Source organism: Mustela nivalis (assembly GCF_964662115.1).
Source record: "Mustela nivalis genome assembly, chromosome: 10".
Taxonomy (NCBI): Eukaryota; Metazoa; Chordata; class Mammalia; order Carnivora; family Mustelidae; genus Mustela; species Mustela nivalis.
Window position 1 is genome coordinate 78446722 of NC_139029.1, and position 21706 is coordinate 78468427.

Genomic DNA, 21706 nt, shown 5'->3' on the forward strand with positions numbered 1-21706 from the left:
CATCACTTCTTCCAGGAACTTTCCTGTCTCAAGCTCAGATAAAGTGGTGTCCTTCCTGAAGATCTCCATAGCAGTCGACACTTCTCAGATTATAGGAAGTATCCATTTTGTTTTCTTTTGTTTTTTCCCTGTTAGTTTTTCTGTCATCTATTTTTCATTCACCGCTGTATCTTGTACCTTTCAAACTGCTTCACTACCTAATTACCACTCCATGGCAAGTAGTAGTAGTCGGTTTTGTTATTTCTAGAGTCTAGCATAGTGTCTGACGTCTCAATGGCTCACCATATGTTAAGTGAAGAAAGTAATGAATTGTATTTGAGCATAAGTTTAGAACATTTGCTAATAATATAAATATTATTCTAAGAATATTTCTTAGCATTTCTACACAATATTTCTATCTCTGTCAGAACGTAGTCATTTAAAATTGTGAGGGCCTGGGGTGCCTGGGTGGCTCTGTGGGTTAAAGCCTCTTTCGGCTCAGGTCATGATCTCAGGGTCCTGGGAAAGAGCACCGCACTGCCATCGGGCTCTCTGCTCAGCAGGGAGCCTGCTTCCCTGCTCTCTCTCTGCCTGCCTCTCTGCCTACTTGTGATCTCTGTCTGTCTGTCAAAAAAAAAACACAAAAAAAAAAAACAACAAAGTCTATAAAATTGTGAGGGCCTGCAGAGCTGTAGACTCTTAAACTGTATTACCTGATAGCGCAGCTTGCTATTCGCATGCTGACACAATATTTTCAAACGTGTATTGTTCTATGGTCAGTAGATAATTGTTTCTGACCTCATGGATTTGTATATTTATAAATGTGACAATTCACTTTGCTTCATTTATCACGTAGTATTCATGTTTCCTAAACTAAATACAAAATGCCTAGGTTAATCATGCAAAACGGCAATTTCTACTCAGGAAAATAGTAAGTTAGCATCATAAGGCTTCTGCGTTCTCTCTGCTCATTAATAATCTGTTAAAATAACATACGCTACGTGGAAGCTTAATTACAGACAAGTGTAAGTTACTCATTTGTCGGTAAGAGATGACTGGGCCGCGTCAGCAAACCTGAATTTTGCCCCGGCTGGGAGGACCGGTTCCGGTTAACATAAGGGAACTACAAATCTCAGCATGCAATGCTCCAAAAAGTGCTAAGGAGACTAGATAGGAGCGTCGCGGTGTACTCTGGGGTTTGTAGTGACCGACCCAGGAGCGACTCGGCAGTCACCGCCCAATACTTACCGGACCCAGCCACCACCAAGAGACTGCAAGACTGACGGGGCCCGAGGACCCGAGAATGGAGCACAACCCACAGCCGCAGTGCCAACAGCGCGGCCACCGCAGCTCCCGCCGCCACTAGGATAAGGACGCTAGCCATGCAAAGAAACGACGCATGCGTACTATCTCCCGGCGCCGCCGCTCAGAAGCGGTCAAAGTTCAAGAAGTACTGACGCGCCGGAGGCGCAAACGGGGCGTGTCGGCCTCATGGTGGGCGGGTCTTGTCTGCGCTGGGCGGAGTTCATGGAAAGACGCGGAAGTGCTGGCTCTGGGGACGCTGGTCGCTTCCCTCCCGTCTTCCACGCGGCTATCTCCCAACCATGAACTGATACTCGGCGAGTTAAACGCAAGAGAAGTGTGATTTCCATCCGTGACGAGGTCAGGACACCTGTGCACCCTAAAGGCTCCGGAGCTCTCAAGATAGGAGGTGTTCCCGCGCCACTAACTTTGTGAATTCCACCTGAGGCCAGTAGCATACATTGCCTTTTTCCTTCCTCTCTTCCTTCCTTTCCTCCTTCGTTACTACCTTCCTTCCTTCCTTCCTTCTTTCCTTCCTTTCTGTCCTTTTTCTTTTCTTTCTTTCTTTCTTTTTAAATGCCAAGGGAAAAGTTTCTGTTACACCACGCAGACATTACTGTGCTTGCCAGTAAAAGTTACTTCAGTGCAAAAAATTAAATTTCGGGCCTTCATCAGAATCTCTTTGTGGATACTCGTATTTTTAACTTTTCTAGACATTTTCACAAATCTGTGTGATCAGAGTGGCCGAGGGTGATCACCTCCAATTAGGCCACGATCCTGAGAGGAGTGGAAGCTCAGGGACTCAAGGTAGCAGAACAGAGAAGGCAGCGTCCAACAATTATTACTCAGTTAATTTTACCACAAAGCCAACACCTCCCGTAATCCCAACTTTGCCTTTTTGTTGTTGTTGTTGCCTGTGTGATCCGTATTGCAGCAATATACGAATACTGAGATTACAGAAGTCCCCTCACCCCAAGTGTAATTTGCCATTAGTGCCATAGAGACTGTAGATTGTACAGGGCAAGTACACGGATGAATAAACAGGTCCTGAAAGATAAAACAGTTTGCTCAAGTGAAATAGTGGCAGATCTAGATCTAGATCTAGATTTAGAAACCAGAAATCCTAACTCTGACATAGGAGTATCACGGTATTCCATTTCTAATTTCAGGCTTACTTGATTATCACACTTGCCTAGATCCTAGAAGTGTCTTTTAAAATGCAGTCTCTCAGGAGAGACCTGGGATCAGGTTATCTAATCAGTGTGTCAATGTCTACCAGCAGTCAGGGAAACATTTAGGATTTGGTAGCATCATTTTCTGGCTGATGAATTTCATAGCGCTTCCCAGATTCAGTCTTCCAATCAAATCCTCAACCCTACACCCCCACAATAAGCCAAAAGGTGAATATTACTTCCCTCTTTAAAGACACGGATTCTATAAAAAGTAAAATAGTTTGCCTAAGATTTTTCAGCGAGGAAGTGGTGGAGAAAGTTTGTAGTTGCATGCTTAGAAGTTAGTGCCTCAAATTTTGATGAAATCAGAATCCCCTGGGCTTATAAATACATAGTTCAAAGTCCAGAGGTAGGGCCTCTGGCACAGTGTAAAAAAACAACTTAAGTATATTACAAAGGATGTAGTTTTCTTTCATCTGCCCACTCTGCCATTCCCAGCAATGGCTTTAACCTATGAATCTCCCCTCATACTTCAAAGAAGATGTTAGTGCCTCAGAAATTACATCCAGATGGGGAAATTTCCAGAGCCAAAAAAAAAAGGACATTATCTTGTCGTTGGGTCTTTCTTTTTAAGGGTGAGGAAACATTTTCCTGAACTCGTCACAGACTTTCTTTCACACTCTCTGGCCATATTTATATCACTTACTAACTCATAAAAGCTGGCTGGGGTAGGGTGGATCATGGCATATAGCTACGTGTTATATCTGGCTATTTGATGAAGGGTGGGTACTGAACACAATGGTCTCTTGGAGAGAAGGAAGTTGGAGAGGATGGTAGGAGGAGAGATGATTGTTGGTTAGGCAAATAATAGCATTTGGATTGCTGTGAAAATACCGTGCCCAGGTGACTTTGTAACCTGACACAGGCAATGCAGATGTCAAGCATATTAATAATTACTAGACTGCAGGTCTCAGAAGACACTCTTGCATTCTCCTTTACCCCATCACCTCACTTCTGTAATTACCGGTATCTGTAGGAAATATCAGCTTGACCCCATTGGCATGCAGCTGGAATGAATGAGGATGATGGAATATTTAGGGCTGCCAGTAAACACAGCTAATCAAAGAGGGAGGAGTAGCAGATATTGTTTGAAATTATTGCTTGAGTTATTTTGAATTAAGGCTAGGGTCAAACTGTTGGGTGTTTCTGACAAGGAAGTTGAGTGCAGAGAGGAGCTGGGTGGCAGGCAGGGACAGGAACAAAGTTGGGAACTCCTGAACAAAATCAATCTCTGCTGGTCTGTGACAGGCACAAAATATGTAGATAATCAAGAGGTCAAGAAGCTGTACTGGATTAATCAAGAAAGGCAAGGCTGAATGACAAGAAGCAGGAACTAAAATTTCTCTTGGGGAGTAAATTGCACTGACCACATGGGTTACAGATGCATGGAAGTAAATTAGTGCTATGAAAACATGAAAAATGTATTAGTAATTGACAAAATGAGTAACGATATTGAGCCGTAGCCAATTGTAAGTAAAGTCTGTCTGGGAAGTGATGTGTATTATCTTTTTAAATCTATTTTCTAAAGCTTCTGTGGCAAATATCTATTATTCATGATATTAAAAAAAGTAAAGATTATTTTACACTGTTCAGTAGGATTGTGCCTGTTAATTTTTTCAACATATTTAATGAGCACCTGCTATGTGCTGGATCTAGGTACAGGGGAGCTTGTATGGATAGGACAATAGCCTAGACAAGAAACTTAGACTGAAAGATGATAGTGTAAGTAGAAGACCATTTGAGAAGATTTCAGATATATTTTATGGCTAGAGTTATTAAATCTTATTGATGGATTAGATATTGGGAATCAAGACTGCTCCTAGAATTTTGGCTTCAAAACTGGTTGGGTGGTGTCATTTGCTAAAAATAGATGGACAGGAGGAGAAACAAGCTTTTGTGGGTAGACACAGGGGAGGAGAGGATGAAAATGAAGTGTTCTGTTTTGGTTGTTAGTTTGAGTAGTCTGTTAGACAACCAAGTGATTATGTCAAATAGGTAGTTTCATGCACAAATCTGAAGCTTGGGTCAGAACTAGAGGTATAAATTTAGAAGTCAACATCTACATAGCACTGAAAGCCACAAGACTGGGTAAGATCTCCTAGAGAGGGAGTCTAAGTCAGTCCTGTGCAATAGAACTTTCTTCAACAATGGAAAGATTTTATGTTCATGTTGCTTACTATCTATATGTGCTCATTGCACACTTGAAATGTGGCTAGTGAGATTGAGGAACTGAATCTTAATCTTACTTATTTTAAATTAAAGTACACACATGTGGCTTAGTGTCAACTACATTGGAGAGCTCAGGATTGAGAAGAATATGGGGTCATTAACATTTAGAGGTCTGATAAAGGAGATTTAGCCAGTAAGGAAGATAGAGAAGGGAAAGCCAGGGAGATAGAAAGAAAATCAGGAAAGAGCAGTGTCCATAAAAACCAAGAGTGGAAAATGATTCAAGAGTGGGAGTGCAGTCAGCTATATCACATGCTGATCATAGCTGGGATCAGATGACTTGAAAACACATTTGTCAGTGAGGATCTAAGCAAAAGCAGCATTGAATCGTGGTTGTAGAAGGCAGTTGGAAATGAGAAAAAGAGAGAATGGGAGATGAAGAAAAGCAGTGTCTATAGACAATTATTTCAAATTTTTCTTTGAAGGGGAATGGAGAAATTAGATGAGAAATGAAGGAGAATTTGGAATTGAGGAAACTTTTTTTTTTTTTTTTTTTTTTTTTTTTTAAAGATTTTATTTGTTTATTTGACAGAGAGAGACAGAGAGGTCACAAGTAGGCAGAGAGGCAGGCAGAGAGAGAGAGAGAGACTCTGAGAGGGAGAAGCAGGCTCCCTGCCAAGGAGAGAGCCCGATGTGGGGCTCGATCCCAGGACCCCGGGATCATGACCCGGGCCGAAGGCAGAGGCTTAACCCACTGAGCCACCCAGGCGCCCCAGGAAACTTATTTTTTAAGATGGAAGTTACTGGGCATAATCATTTGAATTTTATAATTATCCAGTGGAGGAAAATTGTTGCAAGAGAGAAAGGGAACGAGAGTAGAAACAAAGCTCTTCAAAAGATGAAGAGGGTTGGAATATACAGCACAAGTGGAGTGGTTGGGCTTTGATAGGAGGGGGGACCCTTATCCCATGGTAACAGGATATAAGGCAGGGGTATAATGCAGGTACTGGGAGGCTTACAGAATTGGTGGTGAATAGATGAGGCTGTGGAAGTACGGGATACAGGGTGTGAGAGGCTCTAGGAGAAGTTAGGAAATAATCATCTTGAAAAGTAATTGGCATATTTATCAGGATTGGTGTAGGATTTCTGGGCAGATTGGAATGCCCATTTGAAGCTTGTGATAATAAATTTAGAGATAAATCAGTCAGCATAATTTTATGTCTTTTTCCCCACTGGAAAAGGGAAATAGTTGGCTTTAACCAAAGTTTGATTTTTGACAGGTGACTGCATTAGTGAGATAAGATTCTTCTCAAAGGAGCAAGGTCCATGGAACTTTCTCTGGACATAGTAGGAGAGTGGATGAGTAGTGACAGAATTTAAGGTCGGGATTGGAAGCCTAAAGAGGGTTGAAAAATTGCAATGAAAGAACTAGAGCCTCTGAACTTTAGAGATAAGAGGTGGCGGTCAGAGGGTGGGATGCTCGAAGTCAATATTGTGTTATTACTGATAGTAGTTTTTAGGGCATAACTGTAAGAATGGATGAAAAAGATACCCGGGCCACCCACATGGATGCCAGAGTCACTAAGGGGTGGAGAGGAAGATGAGCTCAAGTTTTCATAAAGTAAGAGTTTGAAAGATGATAGCAACCAAAAAGAACTTGGGGCAAAAGCAGGATATCTTCCATTAGTCCCTCAAGATTCACTCTTCTCTATGCCATGCAGCCATGGGACCTGAAACTTATGGATTCAGTCAGCAGTTTCCTTGCTGTCTGGTTCTGGCTGAATTTGGCCAATGGGGAGCCTCAGCAGATCTGATGTAGGGAGCCTGTGTCCCTGAAATGGGGGAGAGTGGTCTCTGCTCTTTAGCATGGCTTCTACACCTCTTTCTCCAGGGCCCCAGATCTCCCTTTCTTTACTTTTTCAGGCCAAGGGGTGATGACAGTTCCACTGTTACTAGCCCTCAGTGACTGCACTGTCCCTTGTGCCTTCCTTCCCTCATTCATACTTCTGCAAATCACCCCTTTATTAAATCATCCTCAACTTAATAGAAGTGTGCCATCTATTTCCTGTTGGGGTGGTATAACTGCATGATAAGAACTTCAAAGGAGCTGGAGTTTTTGAAAGAAGGAGAAATAGTTTGGAAGCAGGGATGTGGACCAAGAGTTATCCCATCTCCTGTGGGTATGTGAGAAACAAATGGCCTCCATTTGAGAGACCTATTAAGGAGCAAGTCTTCAGCTTCTGCAGGGAAGTAGAGAAATCATTCAAAATGAAGTTGAAGATACAGGGGAGGTTTGCAGGTGACAGAATAGGAGATCCAGAGTATGTCGTGAAAGGGTTCGAAGGACGGTGAAGAATGAGAGTTGGGTCAGATTAGGGGATTTTAAAAGTAACCATGGAGATCAGAATCAGGATGATAATGGCTAGTCTGGGAGGCTTCAGGGGCTTTGAATAAATAGGGATGAGGGCAGCCTCTCAGTTCATTTCAGTTCAACTCTTTGAGTACCTAGTATGTACAGCTCACTGGGGTAGGTCCTGGTGTACAGTGGTAAGGCAGTAACAGTTAATACCCTAGCAGTGACTCAACAATGAGCCTGACTATGTGAATTGCATACCTCTTAACAGGGCCTCCTAGAGAAAAGCCACCCAACCCTTGCTTTCATGGGCTGCCTTGGAGTGTGGGCCACTAGGGACGCTGGCATGTAGGCACCTTACTAACAGAGGTCAACAATCTTCAGTCCTAATGAAGGTAGTAAAGTGCAGATAAAGACTGAAGCTCTTCAAGAGCCAGGAACACCACTTTGGTCAGCATTATGTGTGCCTGTGAAAAGGTAAAGCTAGAAGGGAGTTTTTAGTCTGGGCCATAGACAGAACTGTGGCTACCAGTTCTCATGGTTGTATGCCTTACCATTAAAGATCTTCTGGAAAGTGTAGGATAGGTGACACAAATTGTCCCAGTAAAAGCCAACACTATAGACAAGACTTCTTTTTTCCTTATCAAATATACTAATAGATGTTTAAGTTGCAACCTTTTCCTGGATAAAGCCACTTGCTAGGATTCCTTGAATGCTAACACTTGAAGGCTAAGGCCATTGTTAATATTTAATTGGCATTGACTGTGTACTTACTAGTATGCCAGGCACTTAGAACTGAATAAACTAATTTTCATAATAACCCTATTGAGGTAGACATTATACCAATCCCATTTTTACAAATGAAGATATTAAGGTACAGAGAGATCATTTGCTCTAGGTCACAAAGCCAGGGATTGGCAGTCAGGATTCCAAAAAGCTCATACTCTTCCCTTCTACAGTATCATCAAAAGAATTTATCATATACTTATACCAGCTGTTGTGCTATATATTAAAGAAAGGAAGATAGAAATATACTTTACAATGACTGACTTTTCCTTTATAAAATTAGAGCTAACTAGGAGGCAAAGGATTTTTAAAAAGTGACCTTTTCAGGGGCACTTGCCTGGGTCAGTTGGTAGAGCATGTGACTCTTGACTTAGGGGTTGTGAGTTCAAGCTCTGTGTTAGGTGTAGAGCCTACCAAAAAAAAAAAAAAAAAAAAAAAAGGTGACTTTTTCATTATTCAGTTAAGAATTGCTTTTCTGTTTTCTAGCTTTTTATCCAAGTGCATTCTAAAAGGATACTAGATTAAATAGACATGTCTGTCTCTCTGTCTCTCTGTATATAATCACTCTTGATTCATGCCTTGTTTAAAATAAATTTACAGAGCAATTACTAGATTTTATTCTTTTATTCTTTTTATTCTTACTAATTTTATTCTCTTTATGTTCCTTTATCTCAGGTACATCTTTCCAGATATTTATAAATTCAGCTCCAGCCCTATATACATACAAACTGCCTTATCAGTTCCAACTTTAGCAAGACATTGAAATCTTATTTAAAAATACATTCCCAGGGCTGCCTGGGTGGCTTAGTCAGATGGGCGTCTGCCTTGGGCTCAGGTCATGATCCTGGGGTCTTGGGATTGAGTCCTGCTTCAGGCTCCTTGCTCAGCAGGAAGCCTGCCTCTCCCTCTGCCTGCTGTTCCCTCTGCTTGTGCTCTCTTTCTCTGACAAATAAATAAATAAAATCCTAAAAAAAAGAATTCCCAGACTGTCATGGTATCATACCACGTCATACTGTTTATTAATGACAACCACAACAATAATGGCTCCTTTAATTTTCAGTTACCATATTTTCAGTTTTAGACCTATAAAGTCTGCACTAAACACTGTTTGTCTTTGAATCTTGCGAGTTAATTTTCTCCTCATCCGAACCCTCCATCCCCGCAAAGCCTCTGCCTGGCATGCCTATCAGGTCTGTCTTTTTCTCACTGTACACCTGCCCTTTCTACCCTGTCTTTCCCAAATCCTTTTTTGCTGCCACAGAGCTCTTTGTCCTTGGTAGAAACACACTGATGATGCCTCTCTCTTATCGGACTATACTCTGTTCCTGTGAATTTCAGATGCATGATAAAACATGCAGACTACCATTCAGTAGGCATTTATAAACTTTCTCAACCACCACTCACAGCCTCCTGTGAACTTAAGTACTATTATTATCCCAATTTTGTAGGTGAGGAAGTTGAGGCTTTACCACGCTAACTCATCACTGCTGCTGCTTCTTTAATTTGACTTCCTGTGGATGTACTGTGGCCGTCTAGAGGCCTCAGGAATATGGTGATGTTACCTAGGGAGGGTACTTACTGCAGAAAACATCTTACATTAAGAAGAGGATAAGAAGAACGAAATATGCAGATGTGCTACTTAAAGGTTAGTGTTATTTTTCTCTTGCAGCTATTGTGTACATAGTATATGAATACATTTCACCACAGCAGGTAAATAACTCTTGCTGTGCCCTTTACCTGGTTTCTTGTCTGCATTTCCAAGCTTGATTTAATGTCTTGTTCATCTTTCATCAACATTAGGTGCCCTATTTATTGTGAATCCCTTCTCAATGACAGGCTTACAGACAGGCTTGTTAATTTACCAATGACACTTTTTGATAGAAAGCTCAAATGACTTAGCTATTTCCCAGACTTAAGCTTCCCTTCTCCATACCAGTACTCCAGTGGAATCTTTGCTGGTTATATTTGTTTTGGAGTAAGTTAATAGACAACTTAAATGAACCTGAAAAAGTCTTACCACTTTGTAATACTTGATGAATATTTACCTAGGGAACTGTGGAATGCCTGCTTCTTAACTTAGAAATTTAAAAGAATCTCCGAATTTCCCTTTCTGAACAGATGCTGTACACTGAACAAACCTCTTATGGTTGGTGTCCTCCATTAATTATGCCCTTTCTTTCCTGAATCTCTAACCACTCTAACCACTGACTCTCGCTGTGTCTTTATCCTTAGCCTGTAATGCTCAGGTCTCCCCCATTAAAAAATAAAGCAGAATCAATAAAACCCTCCCTCAATCAGTGTGGCTCAGCATAACTCCTTTAAACTACCAGCCAGGCACAGCCCAACCACATGAAAATGGCACTCTAGTCTTTAACCACACCTTTATGCTTTTGCCAGAGTGTTTTTCCATTCCCAGTCTATCTTATGCAATTGGGCTATTTCTTGAAGCCTCTGGTGAGCACAGAGCAAAGTTCTATTTCAGGTGTTGGGAGGTGGTCATCTGAGCAGGTAGCCAGGCAGCCAGTTCTTGGTGGACTCCTAACATATGGAGGTTCCTCTCAGCGTGAAGAGGAAGTGTGGCCCTTTCAATACTACAGAAATAGGTATTGACTGACATAGACCTTGCCCTAGAATGACACTGTCCTATGCATAAAGGATACCTGTATAATATACCGACCCAAAGAGTGTCTGAGTGTTTAAGAGCTTGGTTGAATTTGTGCTGACCTGACTTGTTCCTGCAAAAGGAAACAGAGCCTTCCTCTGATAAAACTTGCAAATAAAGGGGATACATTTGGTTTGCTCTATCTTAGCCAATCTTCCCTGTCAGCCACCACCATATTGTTCTGTAATAACTTTCTGAAAAGACCTAACAAACTGCCCAAGAAAGGAACTTTCAGATGCCTCCTCCCCATTTTGTTGCATTTCTTCTTAATCTCTCGGTCTCCTCATCCCTCTCATCCTTCAGAAATATTCAACCACTTCCCACTAAAGGATACTTTATCCCTGGGTTTCTTTTTCCATATCCCAATGCCTCACCTTAATCTGAATGAGGATTTTTCCCCCCTCAGTCATTTGGGACTCCAGAGGACAATGGGCTTAAGTCTCATGACTGGGTGAAGGTAAATCTCCCAGTATTGTTCAGTCTTCCCCCCACAGTGATCTCTGTGCCATCTAAAATATAAGCACGTGTTGCAACAGCAATTATTTTTCTCAGAGACAATCCAATCCAATCCTTTATCCATGAAATATTCATTTTTTTAAAAGGATTTTGGCCTTATGGTACTGGAACAAATATTGCTACTTTCGCTGGCACTTTAAAGAAACAGCACCAACTTTAATTAGACTTTGATAATTCTGGGTCTCTTTTTATGGGAGTTTGGCATGGCAGGGAGTCCTGTTTTCAGTTTAATCTGCCAAACAAAAAAGCCCAAAGTTTATGTTTTACTGTTGCTGCTTCATGTCTCTTTTGTCCATTCATATTTATGGATTTATTGCCCCCCTCCTTTGATATTTTAAAGAGGGGGGTTTTGCCCAAACTCCAGCTGTGCCAAGGAATTTTGGGTCCTTCATTTCCACACCCAGCTTGGATCCCTGATTGTCCAATGAACAAGCCATCTATCCAAGCAGAAGTGCAATCACTGACTATGAGACTGGAGGTAGGTAGAGGCAATGTCTCTGGAGACCCCAAGACCCCATGACTATAGGATGCAACCACCATATCCAAAGTGGTTCCCAACTTGGGAAAACTTGACCAGCCTAATGTGTAGAGCACTCTGCTATGCCAGCTGTTCAAGTTACACATGATATATATGCTGGGCAGCTAGAACTGGGCCACCCTAGTCTCTAGAACCTGATACCCCAACTTGGTCCCTGGAGGCTGCTTCTCATCTTAGTCTACTTGCAAGTGGAGCTAGTCATAACCATCTTATCTCTTTTTTTTAAGTTACCATCTTATCTCTTTTTTCCTCAAAACTCAGTGTTCTTAAAAGAGACTAGTCAAGGGGAGCCTGGGTGGCTCACTGGGTTAAGCCTCTGCCTTTGGCTCAGGTCATGATCTCAGGGTACTGGGATGGAGGCCTGCATTGGGCTCTCTGCTCAGCAGGGAGCCTGCTTCCTCCTCTCTCTGTGCCTGACTCTCTGCCTTACTTGTGTTTTCTTTCTGTGTGTCAAATAAATAAATAAAATCTTTAAAAAAAAATTATAGAAAAAAGAGACTAGTCCATGTTTGCTATACCATTTTTCTTTGTTCATTTCTTAATTTGCTGCATTCTAGCTTCTCCTGTAGTTATTCACCAGTAACCTCTAGATTTTCAAGTCCAAAGAGCATTTCCTTTCCTAGCCTCTCTTGTCTTCTCTCAGTCAAGTGAAATTTTTTTCTCCCATTGACTTTCATTACTCCCATTTTCTTCTGGTTTTCCTCACATCACTATTATTCTGTCTTGATATTCTTCTTAGTTTTTCTTTCTCTTTCTACTTCTCTTAAAAAAAATAAACTTATGAAATATTTTTAGAAAATGCTAGAAATATGGGGTGCCTACGTGGCTCAGTGGGTTAAAGCCTCTGCCTTTGGCTTGGGCCATGATCCCAGGGTCCTGGGATTGAGCCCCACATCAGACTCTCTACTTAGTGGGGAACTTGCTTCCTCCTCTCTCTCTGCCTACTTGTGATCTCTATCTGTCAAATAAATAAATAAATCTTAAAAAAAAAAAAGGGCTAGAAATAATAAAGTGGAAACTTAAGTAACCACCAGCTAGATTTTCCCTTTCTTGTATTCTTTTTTCAAACTGTCATTCTCTTTACCTCTAAGAAACAAAATCCTTATTTGCCCCATTTGGGTCTTTCTATCTCTGAGGGTTCTTAACCTGGGGAATCTTTTCTTCTTCTCATGGCAGATAAATGGCTGCCACCATAACATCTCTTCTCCTCCCTCTGGTGCATGTTTGCTCAGCCGGAGACTCCTTGCCCTCCTTTACAGCTAGGTATGGTTTTGTGGGGACATTCTTGCCGATGCACTATAACTAGAAGCAGTGAGTACAACTTTGGCCTTACCTTTGCAAAAAAGACAACTTGTCTTGCTCTGCTTGCCATCTCCTTTATGGATGTGTCTGTGACCATCTGTAACCATGGAGATGAGGAAGACATCCTAGGAGAGGGTGGGACAATAAGACAGAAGGAATCTGGGTCCTGAATGACCTCATCAAACAGAGTACCCTGTCAGTCTTGGCCCAACTATTACGTGAGAGGGAAAAATGCTTTTGTCTTCTTTATTTTCATTTCTTTACTTCCACTTCCACTGCTTTCTGGGATCTCAGTTACAGCGAGTTAGCCTTTACTCTAATACAAAAATTGATACCTGGAAATGGTGGACTTCTAACAAAGTCTTAAAACGGATAGCATTACTTAAGTGGTCAGACCATTGCCAACAAGGAACGGGCTCTTTCAGGCTGGGAAACTAGTCATTCTTGTAGTGCCATTGCAAGATGTTTGGTAACAATCTCACCTCAATTTGGAAGACTGATCGTGTTTCTTATATCACTGAATTTTACGGGAAGCATTTGGAAAGAAGCAGAGTATGAATGTAATTGTTGCTCATTGGCTAGTTTAGGAAGGTTTTTCAAGAAAGAAATGAGCTCACATAAGAAATGATGGGTTTGCAAGGAAAGATGGAAGAAAATAGAGTGTATAGAAAATTGGGGCCTCACAGGGTTAGAAAATCCAATTATTTCTATGGTCCAAATAGGAGAAGACTGTTTTTGAGACACTTAAATCCCATCCATTAAGATTCCTCAGCCGAAGAGATCTAGCCTTGCAGCAAAGGTCAGATTAGCTGTGTTACCCTAACTTAGTTTTTAAAGATTACCTGAAAGTAGCCACCATTAAAACAATGAGAAGAGAAAGGAGTAAAGCATAGATACTATAAGAAAGTTTAAGAGCTTGGTGCAGAAAAGAACTTTGGGTATAGTTTCTGTCACATGTAACAGACTGGAGATGAATAGCATAGAAGCCTACAAAGATTTTGAGGAAATTGTACTGCTAAAGAAACCAGAAATCTGACCTGCAAACTGCAAAAGCCAATCAATGTGTCCTCAAGCCATTTCCAGGAAAGCATACTCTCCCAATTTTCACTTAAATTTTGAACCTGGAAGGTAATGGACAAGGAGGAATCTCCCGGAGTGTGTAAATTCAGGGGTACTGTGGGTATACCCAAAGACATCCAGATAGGTTAATCAGGAAATTTCTTCCACGGCCAAGGCAGGAATTTCTTCCTAGAAAGAAAACTATGGTTGTTGCACGTTTTCCATTCTGACCTTTTAGAAATGGAAGTTTTTTATTGTGGTTAATTGTATTCCTGCTCTACCATTGCATATTGGGTTGAGTGTGGGCATCAAGTAACTTTTTTTTAGTTTATAATAATTGGACGATATGTAGCCACATGTAGACATAACAGAGAAGGCTGTACTTTCCCCAGTGATACTGGCTTTGAGTTGGCTACAGAAACTGGATAGGCCCATGGATAGTCTCTTAGAGAGAGAGGTTGAGATACATGGGAAGAAGAGAGCACTCAAACAGTTGGGTAGTCTGAAAACAAAACAAAACAAAACAGTTGGGTAGTCTGAAGGATTGAGTGAATCTTTTTGTTTATCTTTGCCTTAATTAATGCAGTCTTCCTGAAGGTTCTGATTTATTTATTCAGAAACTTACCCACCTGCATGTTGACAGCTCTCAAATTTGTATGTCCAACGAGGATTCTCTTTTATGTTCTAGACTTATGTTATCGCTTAACAATTAACCTTTAACCCTTGAACAATATGTATGGGTCCACTTATATGTGGATTTTTTTTTTATAATACAGTACTGTAAACATAGTTTCTCTTCCTTACAATTTTATTAACATTTTTTTCTCCTCTAGCTTACTTTATTATAAGATTACAGTATATAATGCATATAATGTACAAAATATATGCTAATCAACTGTTTATGGGTAAGGCTTCCAGTTAACAATAGGCTATTAGTAGTTTGGTTTTTGGGGAATCCGAATTTATATGCAGATTTTTGACTGCATAGGGGTTGGTGTCCCTAACCCCCATGCCGTTCAAGGGTGAGCTGTTTTGGATACCTTTGCATGGACTGACCATAGGAGAAATCTTAATCATAACATGTCTGAGACTGAAGTTCTTTTTACTTCAACAAGTACCTACTCTATGCAATTAATAGTCACAAACTGGGCCCACCTGCACCATACCTGCCCTCTTGCATTGTGACTTTTCTGTTCTTCCCATCAAGGAGTGGACTCTGGATCTCCATCTCCTATTATCTGGGTTTGCTTTGTGACTTGCTTTGATCAGTAAAATGCAGCAGAAGTGATGATGTGGGAATTGTGAGCCCAGAGCTGAAGAAGCCTTTGCTATCACTGTCTTGGAAAGCTTCTGTCATCATGGGAAGAAACATGAGCTAGCCTCTTCGAGGATGAGAGGCTATGTGGAGAAAGGTGCCCGGCTGGCATCCAGCATCAACCACCAGCATGACTGGCAATGTAACGTACAAGGCCCAGTAGCCCCCCCCTGTTTCATAATTATTCATAATCTCAGGAGATAATCTTAAGGAGACAAGAATAGCAGAACAATAAACCACAGAGATTGCATGCCCGTGAAGCTGGCGTTCACCCTGGAGAAACCATCCTGGGACCATTGAGCTCTTGCCAAGCTGCCACAGCTGACTGTCACCAGATGAGTGAGCCCAGGCAAAGCCAGCAAGTTTCTCAACCAAGTCCAGCCAAAGTGTTGACCCACAGCATTGTTAGCTAGTAAATGATTATTGTTTTAAGCCATGAAGTTTAGTGGTAGTTTGTTTTAGGCAGCAATGACTTAGACAGCCTTATTTAATGATCTCATATCTGGGGTGATTAAAGTCCAAATCATTCAACCTCCCCCATACTTTTCATGTCATCCTGTGAGGCCCGAGGAGTTCTCTTTTACCTCCCTGTGTATTCTCTTCTTGCTTAGGAGCACAGTTTGTGGAGTCAAAGTGTCTAGATGTAAATCCTAGGTTCTCCCATTGCTAATTATGTGACCTTGGATATATTATTTTACCTCTTTGTGCCTCTGCTTCCATCTCCATAAAACAGAGCTAACCTTATCTTTCATGTTAGGGTCTGTGCAGGTTAAATGAGGTCATACAGGGGGCGCCTGGGTGGCTCAGTGGGTTAAGCCGCTGCCTTCGGCTCAGGTCATGATCTCAGGGTCCTGGGATCGAGTCCCGCTATCTCTCTCTCTCTGCCTGCCTCTCCGTCTACTTGTGATCTCTCTCTGTCAAATAAATAAATAAAATCTTTAAAAAAAAATAAAATAAATGAGGTCATACATAAACAGGGACAAGCACAGTGACCACGCTCTAGAAGTATCCGTGATTATGACAGCCTTGAATGCAGCTACACTGTCCGTGAGATTCAGGATAAGACATGTAGGAGCGTTGCAGAAGACTTTGGGGCTTGGACAGGAGCAGCACTCACAGAAGGAAGCAGGTGTGGTCCCAGAGGAACTGGAAAGTAGTATGAGCTCAGAAACTCTAGTTTAGCAGTCAGACATTCCTCCCTTCTGTCCCAGCTCTGCCATTTTCTTTTGTAAGTTATTTACTCCCTTTAGGTCTTCCTTTTGTCAACCATAGAGTGGAGATAATAAAAGTAAACCTCTGAGAACATCATTATGAGGCCAGCCTGAGTCCTGAATGATTAAGTCCAGTAGGTCTGGCTTATAGAGGAAGCCCCATGAGCCTGGCATATAGAATATGCCCCTTACATGATATCTGAAATGTGAGTATTGGTCAAAAAGGAAAGCCAAGATTTCTCTGCAAGGATAATTATCAGATATAAAGTACACTGTATGCAAGACAGCTAACAGGACATGAGGTAAGAGATCAGATGCCAAGGAGAGGGTAAATAGATGAAGTCTGGAAACCAAGGCAGAAGTGAAACCCTTCGGGACTTCAGTTCCCGCATCAGGAAGTGTGGACGATGTAATGTCTATTTCCTAAACTTCTCTGCAGGCTATATCAGCAGAGCAAAAAATGCTTTAGGAGCAGATTTGGGATTCAAGGGAATAATTCAAACAAATGTCAGCTTATGTGCCACCAATTAGCCTTTGAGGGTCCCCTTCATTTTTAGGTTGGTTTTTTTCTTACCTCATCAGTCAAGAATCCAGTTACTTATTGAGTACCTTGGAATGCAATAGTGAGTGGCAGACAAGTTTCCTGTCCTCACAGACCTTTAAGCTAACAGGAGATTCAGACAAACCAATAACTTCAGCACTTTGTGAGAATTTAGGGATCAAGGAAATCTTCCTGGAGGAAGTTAGACTTAATGTGAAACTTGAAATTTAGATGAGTAGGAATTAACTAATCAGGGGAGTGGGGGAAGAGAGGAAGATTCCAGGCCAAAGAACAGCATATATAAATGCATGGAAGGAAGAGAGAACCAGGAACCTGGGGGAATTTAAAGCAGTTTAGTAGTGCTGAAAATTGAGTTTGAATCGAGAAATGGCTAGAGAGGAGATAATGGTGTGAAATTTATTTACTTTGTTAAGGAATTTGGACTTTATCCTAAGGTTAATGGGAAGACAAACAGGTGTTTATACGGAGAAGTAGCATTCTGAAAGAGGACTCTATAATGTAGAGAACAGAAGGGGCAGGACAGAAAGTCCACCACCTGATTTTTTAAGTTTTGTTGGAACACAACCAAACCCATTCATTTACATATTTTCTATAGCTTCTTCCAAACCTTCAATGCAGAATGGAGTAACTATCCAGCCCTTTAAGAAGATGTCTGCTAGGGCTCCTGGGTGGTTCAGTCAGTTAAGTTTCGCACTCTTGATTTTGGCTCAGGTCATAATCTTGGGATCCTGGGATCAAGCCCCAAGTTGGGCTCTGCTCTGAGCATGGAACCAGCTTGACATTTTTCTCTCTCTTCCTCTCCCCCTGCTACCCTAGTTGTTCTACTTAAATAAATAAATAAAATTTTTTTAAAAAGAGAGAGAAAGAAAATGTTTGCTGATCCCAAGGAGACTGTTGCAGTAACTGGGTAAGACAGTGGTGGCCACCTTTGAGGAAGGCAGTAGGTACATTGGAAAAGCAGTTGGTGCCAAATCATCAATGACACTGAAGAAATCATGACCCAGGTATCAGCTGAGAGAATCTGTTTTGCTTTTTAACTAGTTAAGGTTGGTTCAGGCCCTTATTACACAACTTTTAAATAAAGCACAGTACCTGCTCATATGTTCTGCCGATTTCCCAGACATCTGTGATTTTAGCATTACCTTGGGCCCTGCTCCTACTGTTGGGTTCAGTGATGGGCTGTGTTTGTTCTGGGTGTGCTGTCTCCATTCTACTTCTTCTGTCTTCTAGCAGTGGCACTTGGCTTCATGATTTCTTCACTTACCTCTCCCCCACAACCTACTTACATTGTGTATGTGTTTGTGGGTAGGTGTGAAGGCTTGGGGATTATGGAAGGCTTACTAAAGATTTGGAAGACATGAAGGGAGTCAAAGAAATGCAAATAAGATAGAGCATTATACATTTTAAAAAGTATTTTAGGTATTCAGTGAAGCTCCTCTGCCTTCCATCTCTTTTCTCTTTCTCTTCTCTTCTCTTCCCATTTCTTCCATACCCCCCCAGGTGAATTTCTGAAGTAGAACATTTTGTCTTTTATAATCTCATTCTTCAATCATACCCTGTATTCGTAATGACTCATTGAGGTGTTTTCCTCTGAAAAGAATTCTAGCACCAGCTCTTGAGAAAATTGGTTTAACTTCACTGTAGGAGCAGGATGTCTTTAAAGCAGAGTAGTGAGAATAGGTTTGGATAATCTGACATGTCCAGCTGGAGTAGCCAGAAAAGGAAGTAATCCAAGGTGCGGGAGAAGGGCAGGTGACCAAGTAGGGAAACCAAGATCATTTCTACAAAAGTAGTGTAAATATCAGACATTGGGAGGGTGAGGTTGTAAATAAGAGAGGAGGCCAGGCAACAAGGATAAGGAAATCAACCAAAATATTGTAGACTGATGGTTCCTTGTGAAAAGAGATTGCATCTTAACTATTTTTAGATATGGGCCACTTAATACAGTGATAGACACACACGGTAGGGATACAAGAAGTGTTTGATAAACTGAACCCTTAACTTCATGCCATTCCTGAAATCTGTTTTTTTTGTGTGTGTGTGTTCCTGGGACTTTGCTGTCTAAATCAGTCTACTGTGTCTGAACAGATCAATCTATTATGTCTGAACAAATCAAACAACTGAGGTAGAAGAGTATTTAACATGTTCTTCCTTCAAGAAGATCTAAACTGTATCTCGGTGTATTTGCATCAAAACAAAACTAGCAATAAACTACTCTTAATATGACCACCATCATTTATTGAATGCCTGTGAGACCGGAGCACCTTAGCAGGTGCTTACCTACCTTCTTTCATTTAATCCTTGTGGTGACCCTATTATTATACTCATTTGACAGATGAGGAGACTCTGGCTCAAAGAGGTTCTCTTTCCTGAGGTTATGGTAAGTGGCAGGTTGCTGGAGTTCAAAACTCTTGATCTCAATAATATTAGTCTTCGCTGTCTCAAACTGTTTGCCTTGCCTCCAGTTTCTAAACCTTTGATCTTGTTCCCTTGCTTGTCATAGGGAACTTGATCTAGTTCCCTTGCTTGTCATAGTTTTATATTCTCCTGAGCGGAATCTGCCAATAGTTAATATGGTGTAATTTCTTTCTCACAGTCCCTGTCTACTTTAGTGGCTTTATCTTTTTTTTTTTTAAGATTTTATTTATTTATTTGAGGGAAAGCATGAGCGAGAGAGCACAAGCAGGGGGAGCAGCAGAGGGAGAGGGAGAAGCAGACTCCCCACTGAGCAGGGAACCCAATGTAGAACTCAACCTCAGGACCTTGAGATTAAGGCAGCCGCTTCACTGACTAAACCTCCCAGGTGCCCCCAGGGGCTTTAACTCTGATTGCTCTTTCCAGAAATGCATACTGAGTTCCAAACATCTCTGATTCCTGGAGCCATGCTAACCTCCTCCATGCTTCCAGGGTGTTGTATGTTCTCCCTTTTTCTGGAGTATTCTTCCTTCCCATTTGCCTGGCCTTTAAAACCAGGGATGCTATTTCTAATCCGTTTCTCCGGGAGATCTCCTCATCTCTTTAGGTTTTGATTCTTCAGTTAGTAAATTGAGGTGATTTCCTGCACTTGGGAAAGAGGTTATCTGGCAATAATTATGGCTTTGCCACTCACTGGCTATATCATCTTAAGAAAGTTTACTTGAGGGGCACCTGGGTGGCTCAGTTAGTTAAAGCCTTTGCCTTCAACTCAGGTCATGATCCCGGGGTCCTGGGATCAAGCCCTGCATCAGGCTCTCTGCTCAGTGGGGAGCCTGCTTCTCCCTCTCTCTCTGCCTACATGTGATCTCTGTCTGTCAAATAAATAAATAAAATTTTTAGGAAAAAAAAAGTTTACTTGATTTCTCTAAGCCTCAGGATTTTTTTCTTTATAAAATAGTGATAGTTATTTTAAATAGCACCTGACACGTAGTAAGTACTCAGAGTGAGCTATTATTTTATGGCTCTTATGTGAGCTAAATAAGGTTAACATACGTGATGATCTAGCATGATACTTGTTAGCACACTGTGCTTAGTGATTTCCTACTCTTCTTTCAAGATTAAGCTTATATTCACCTTGATAATGCTTTTCTATAAGCATTCTATACATTCCACACATGGTTAGCCATGTTGTCAATTGTGCTCAACTACTTTTATTTTCACTGATTGTATCCCATATAATTACTGACCTAGGTTCTCATCTCCTTGGCTAGCCTGGATTCGCTGATGACAGGGACCATTTTATTGTCCACCCAAACCTAGCATTAATAGGTATTTTATGCATGTTGGTTGATTGACTGAATGAATACATTCATTAGGAAACAAGAAAGGTCAAGAAACTTCTAGTTAGGGGTAGCACTACTCCTGGGTACTAGTACTACTATGTCATGTTTATCGAGTATGATAAAAGTCAGCATTGTGTGCTTGGTTGCTCCTTAACTCACTTAATTCTCACAAGAGCGGTATTAGGCAAGCATTCAAATCCCATGAAGATTTTTTTTTTTTTAATTATGAAATCTTGTTTTACAGGAAAAGTAACAGAGGCTCAGGGAAGTTAAGTATGTCTCAGTAGAACACTCTGCATTGCCTAAATGGTGTTTTTGAGGTCCTCTGACTCTTTTCATTGTCTTTGAGCTATTGCACATCCTTCTGGATTCTCTTGTGGTAGCCTTTCGTCATGTCTGAGCCATTTTACAACCCTCTATGAATATGTTTCTTTCAGATTCTCTTCTGAACAGGTTATGACATTTGGCTGGTTACCTCACCAAATGAGTTAAGTAAAATCTTCAACTTTTTTTTCTTTTCAATCTGTATCAAACTCATAGTTGTGTTAGCTTTTCCTGAGAATTAACTTTTATCAGACACATAATTGGAATGCAACTTCTAGTCTGACTGACTTCAAGGCCCATTTCTGCAACTCCAAGGTCTCCAGCTTCATTGCGTACTCTCCTGGTGAACTTGCTTTCATATTGCAGCATTCTTAGTTCTCCTTCCCGAAACTCTGATTTGGGAGGGTTTCTGTTTTTGTTCTTTCTTTTTTTTTCCTTTTTTTTTTGTTTTTATTTTTTTTAATGAGACTCCAGTTATTCTGTTCCAGGTGGTCTGAAAAACACTGCTTTGAACAACTTTTTTAGTAGAAGAAAAAACACTTGTACAAAGCAAATTATAAACTAAGTTTCAAAGAAGGAGAGAAGAGGAAGAGAGAAATTGTCTGGAGGAATCTGTAAGTTTTGTGAAGAAAGCGTGT

At 41.1% G+C, this 21706-nt stretch overlaps 2 protein-coding genes across 6 annotated transcripts in view; one reads left to right on the forward strand and one right to left on the reverse strand.

Annotated features, from left to right (window-relative positions):
- ALG14 (ALG14 UDP-N-acetylglucosaminyltransferase subunit) overlaps positions 1-1397 on the reverse strand; it is an 87997-nt gene extending 86600 nt beyond the window's left edge. The window contains exon 1 of the mRNA XM_082688761.1: positions 1228-1397. Within this exon, the coding sequence (XP_082544887.1) occupies positions 1228-1363 (136 nt within the window). The 5' untranslated portion in view covers positions 1364-1397. The remainder of the gene's footprint in view (positions 1-1227) is intronic.
- Positions 1398-1480: 83 nt separating this feature from the next.
- The window catches only part of LOC309843334 (TLC domain-containing protein 4-like), a 106580-nt gene continuing 86354 nt past the window's right edge, over positions 1481-21706 (forward strand). The window contains exons 1-2 of one of the 5 annotated variants that reach the window (XM_082688754.1): positions 1481-1641; positions 9270-9466. The gene's annotated coding sequence lies outside the window, so the exon portion shown is untranslated. Of the gene's footprint in view, positions 1729-7360; positions 7513-9269; positions 9467-21706 lie in introns of those variants that run through there. The other 4 variants (XM_082688753.1, XM_082688755.1, XM_082688758.1 and 1 more) reach the window with 4 other exon arrangements.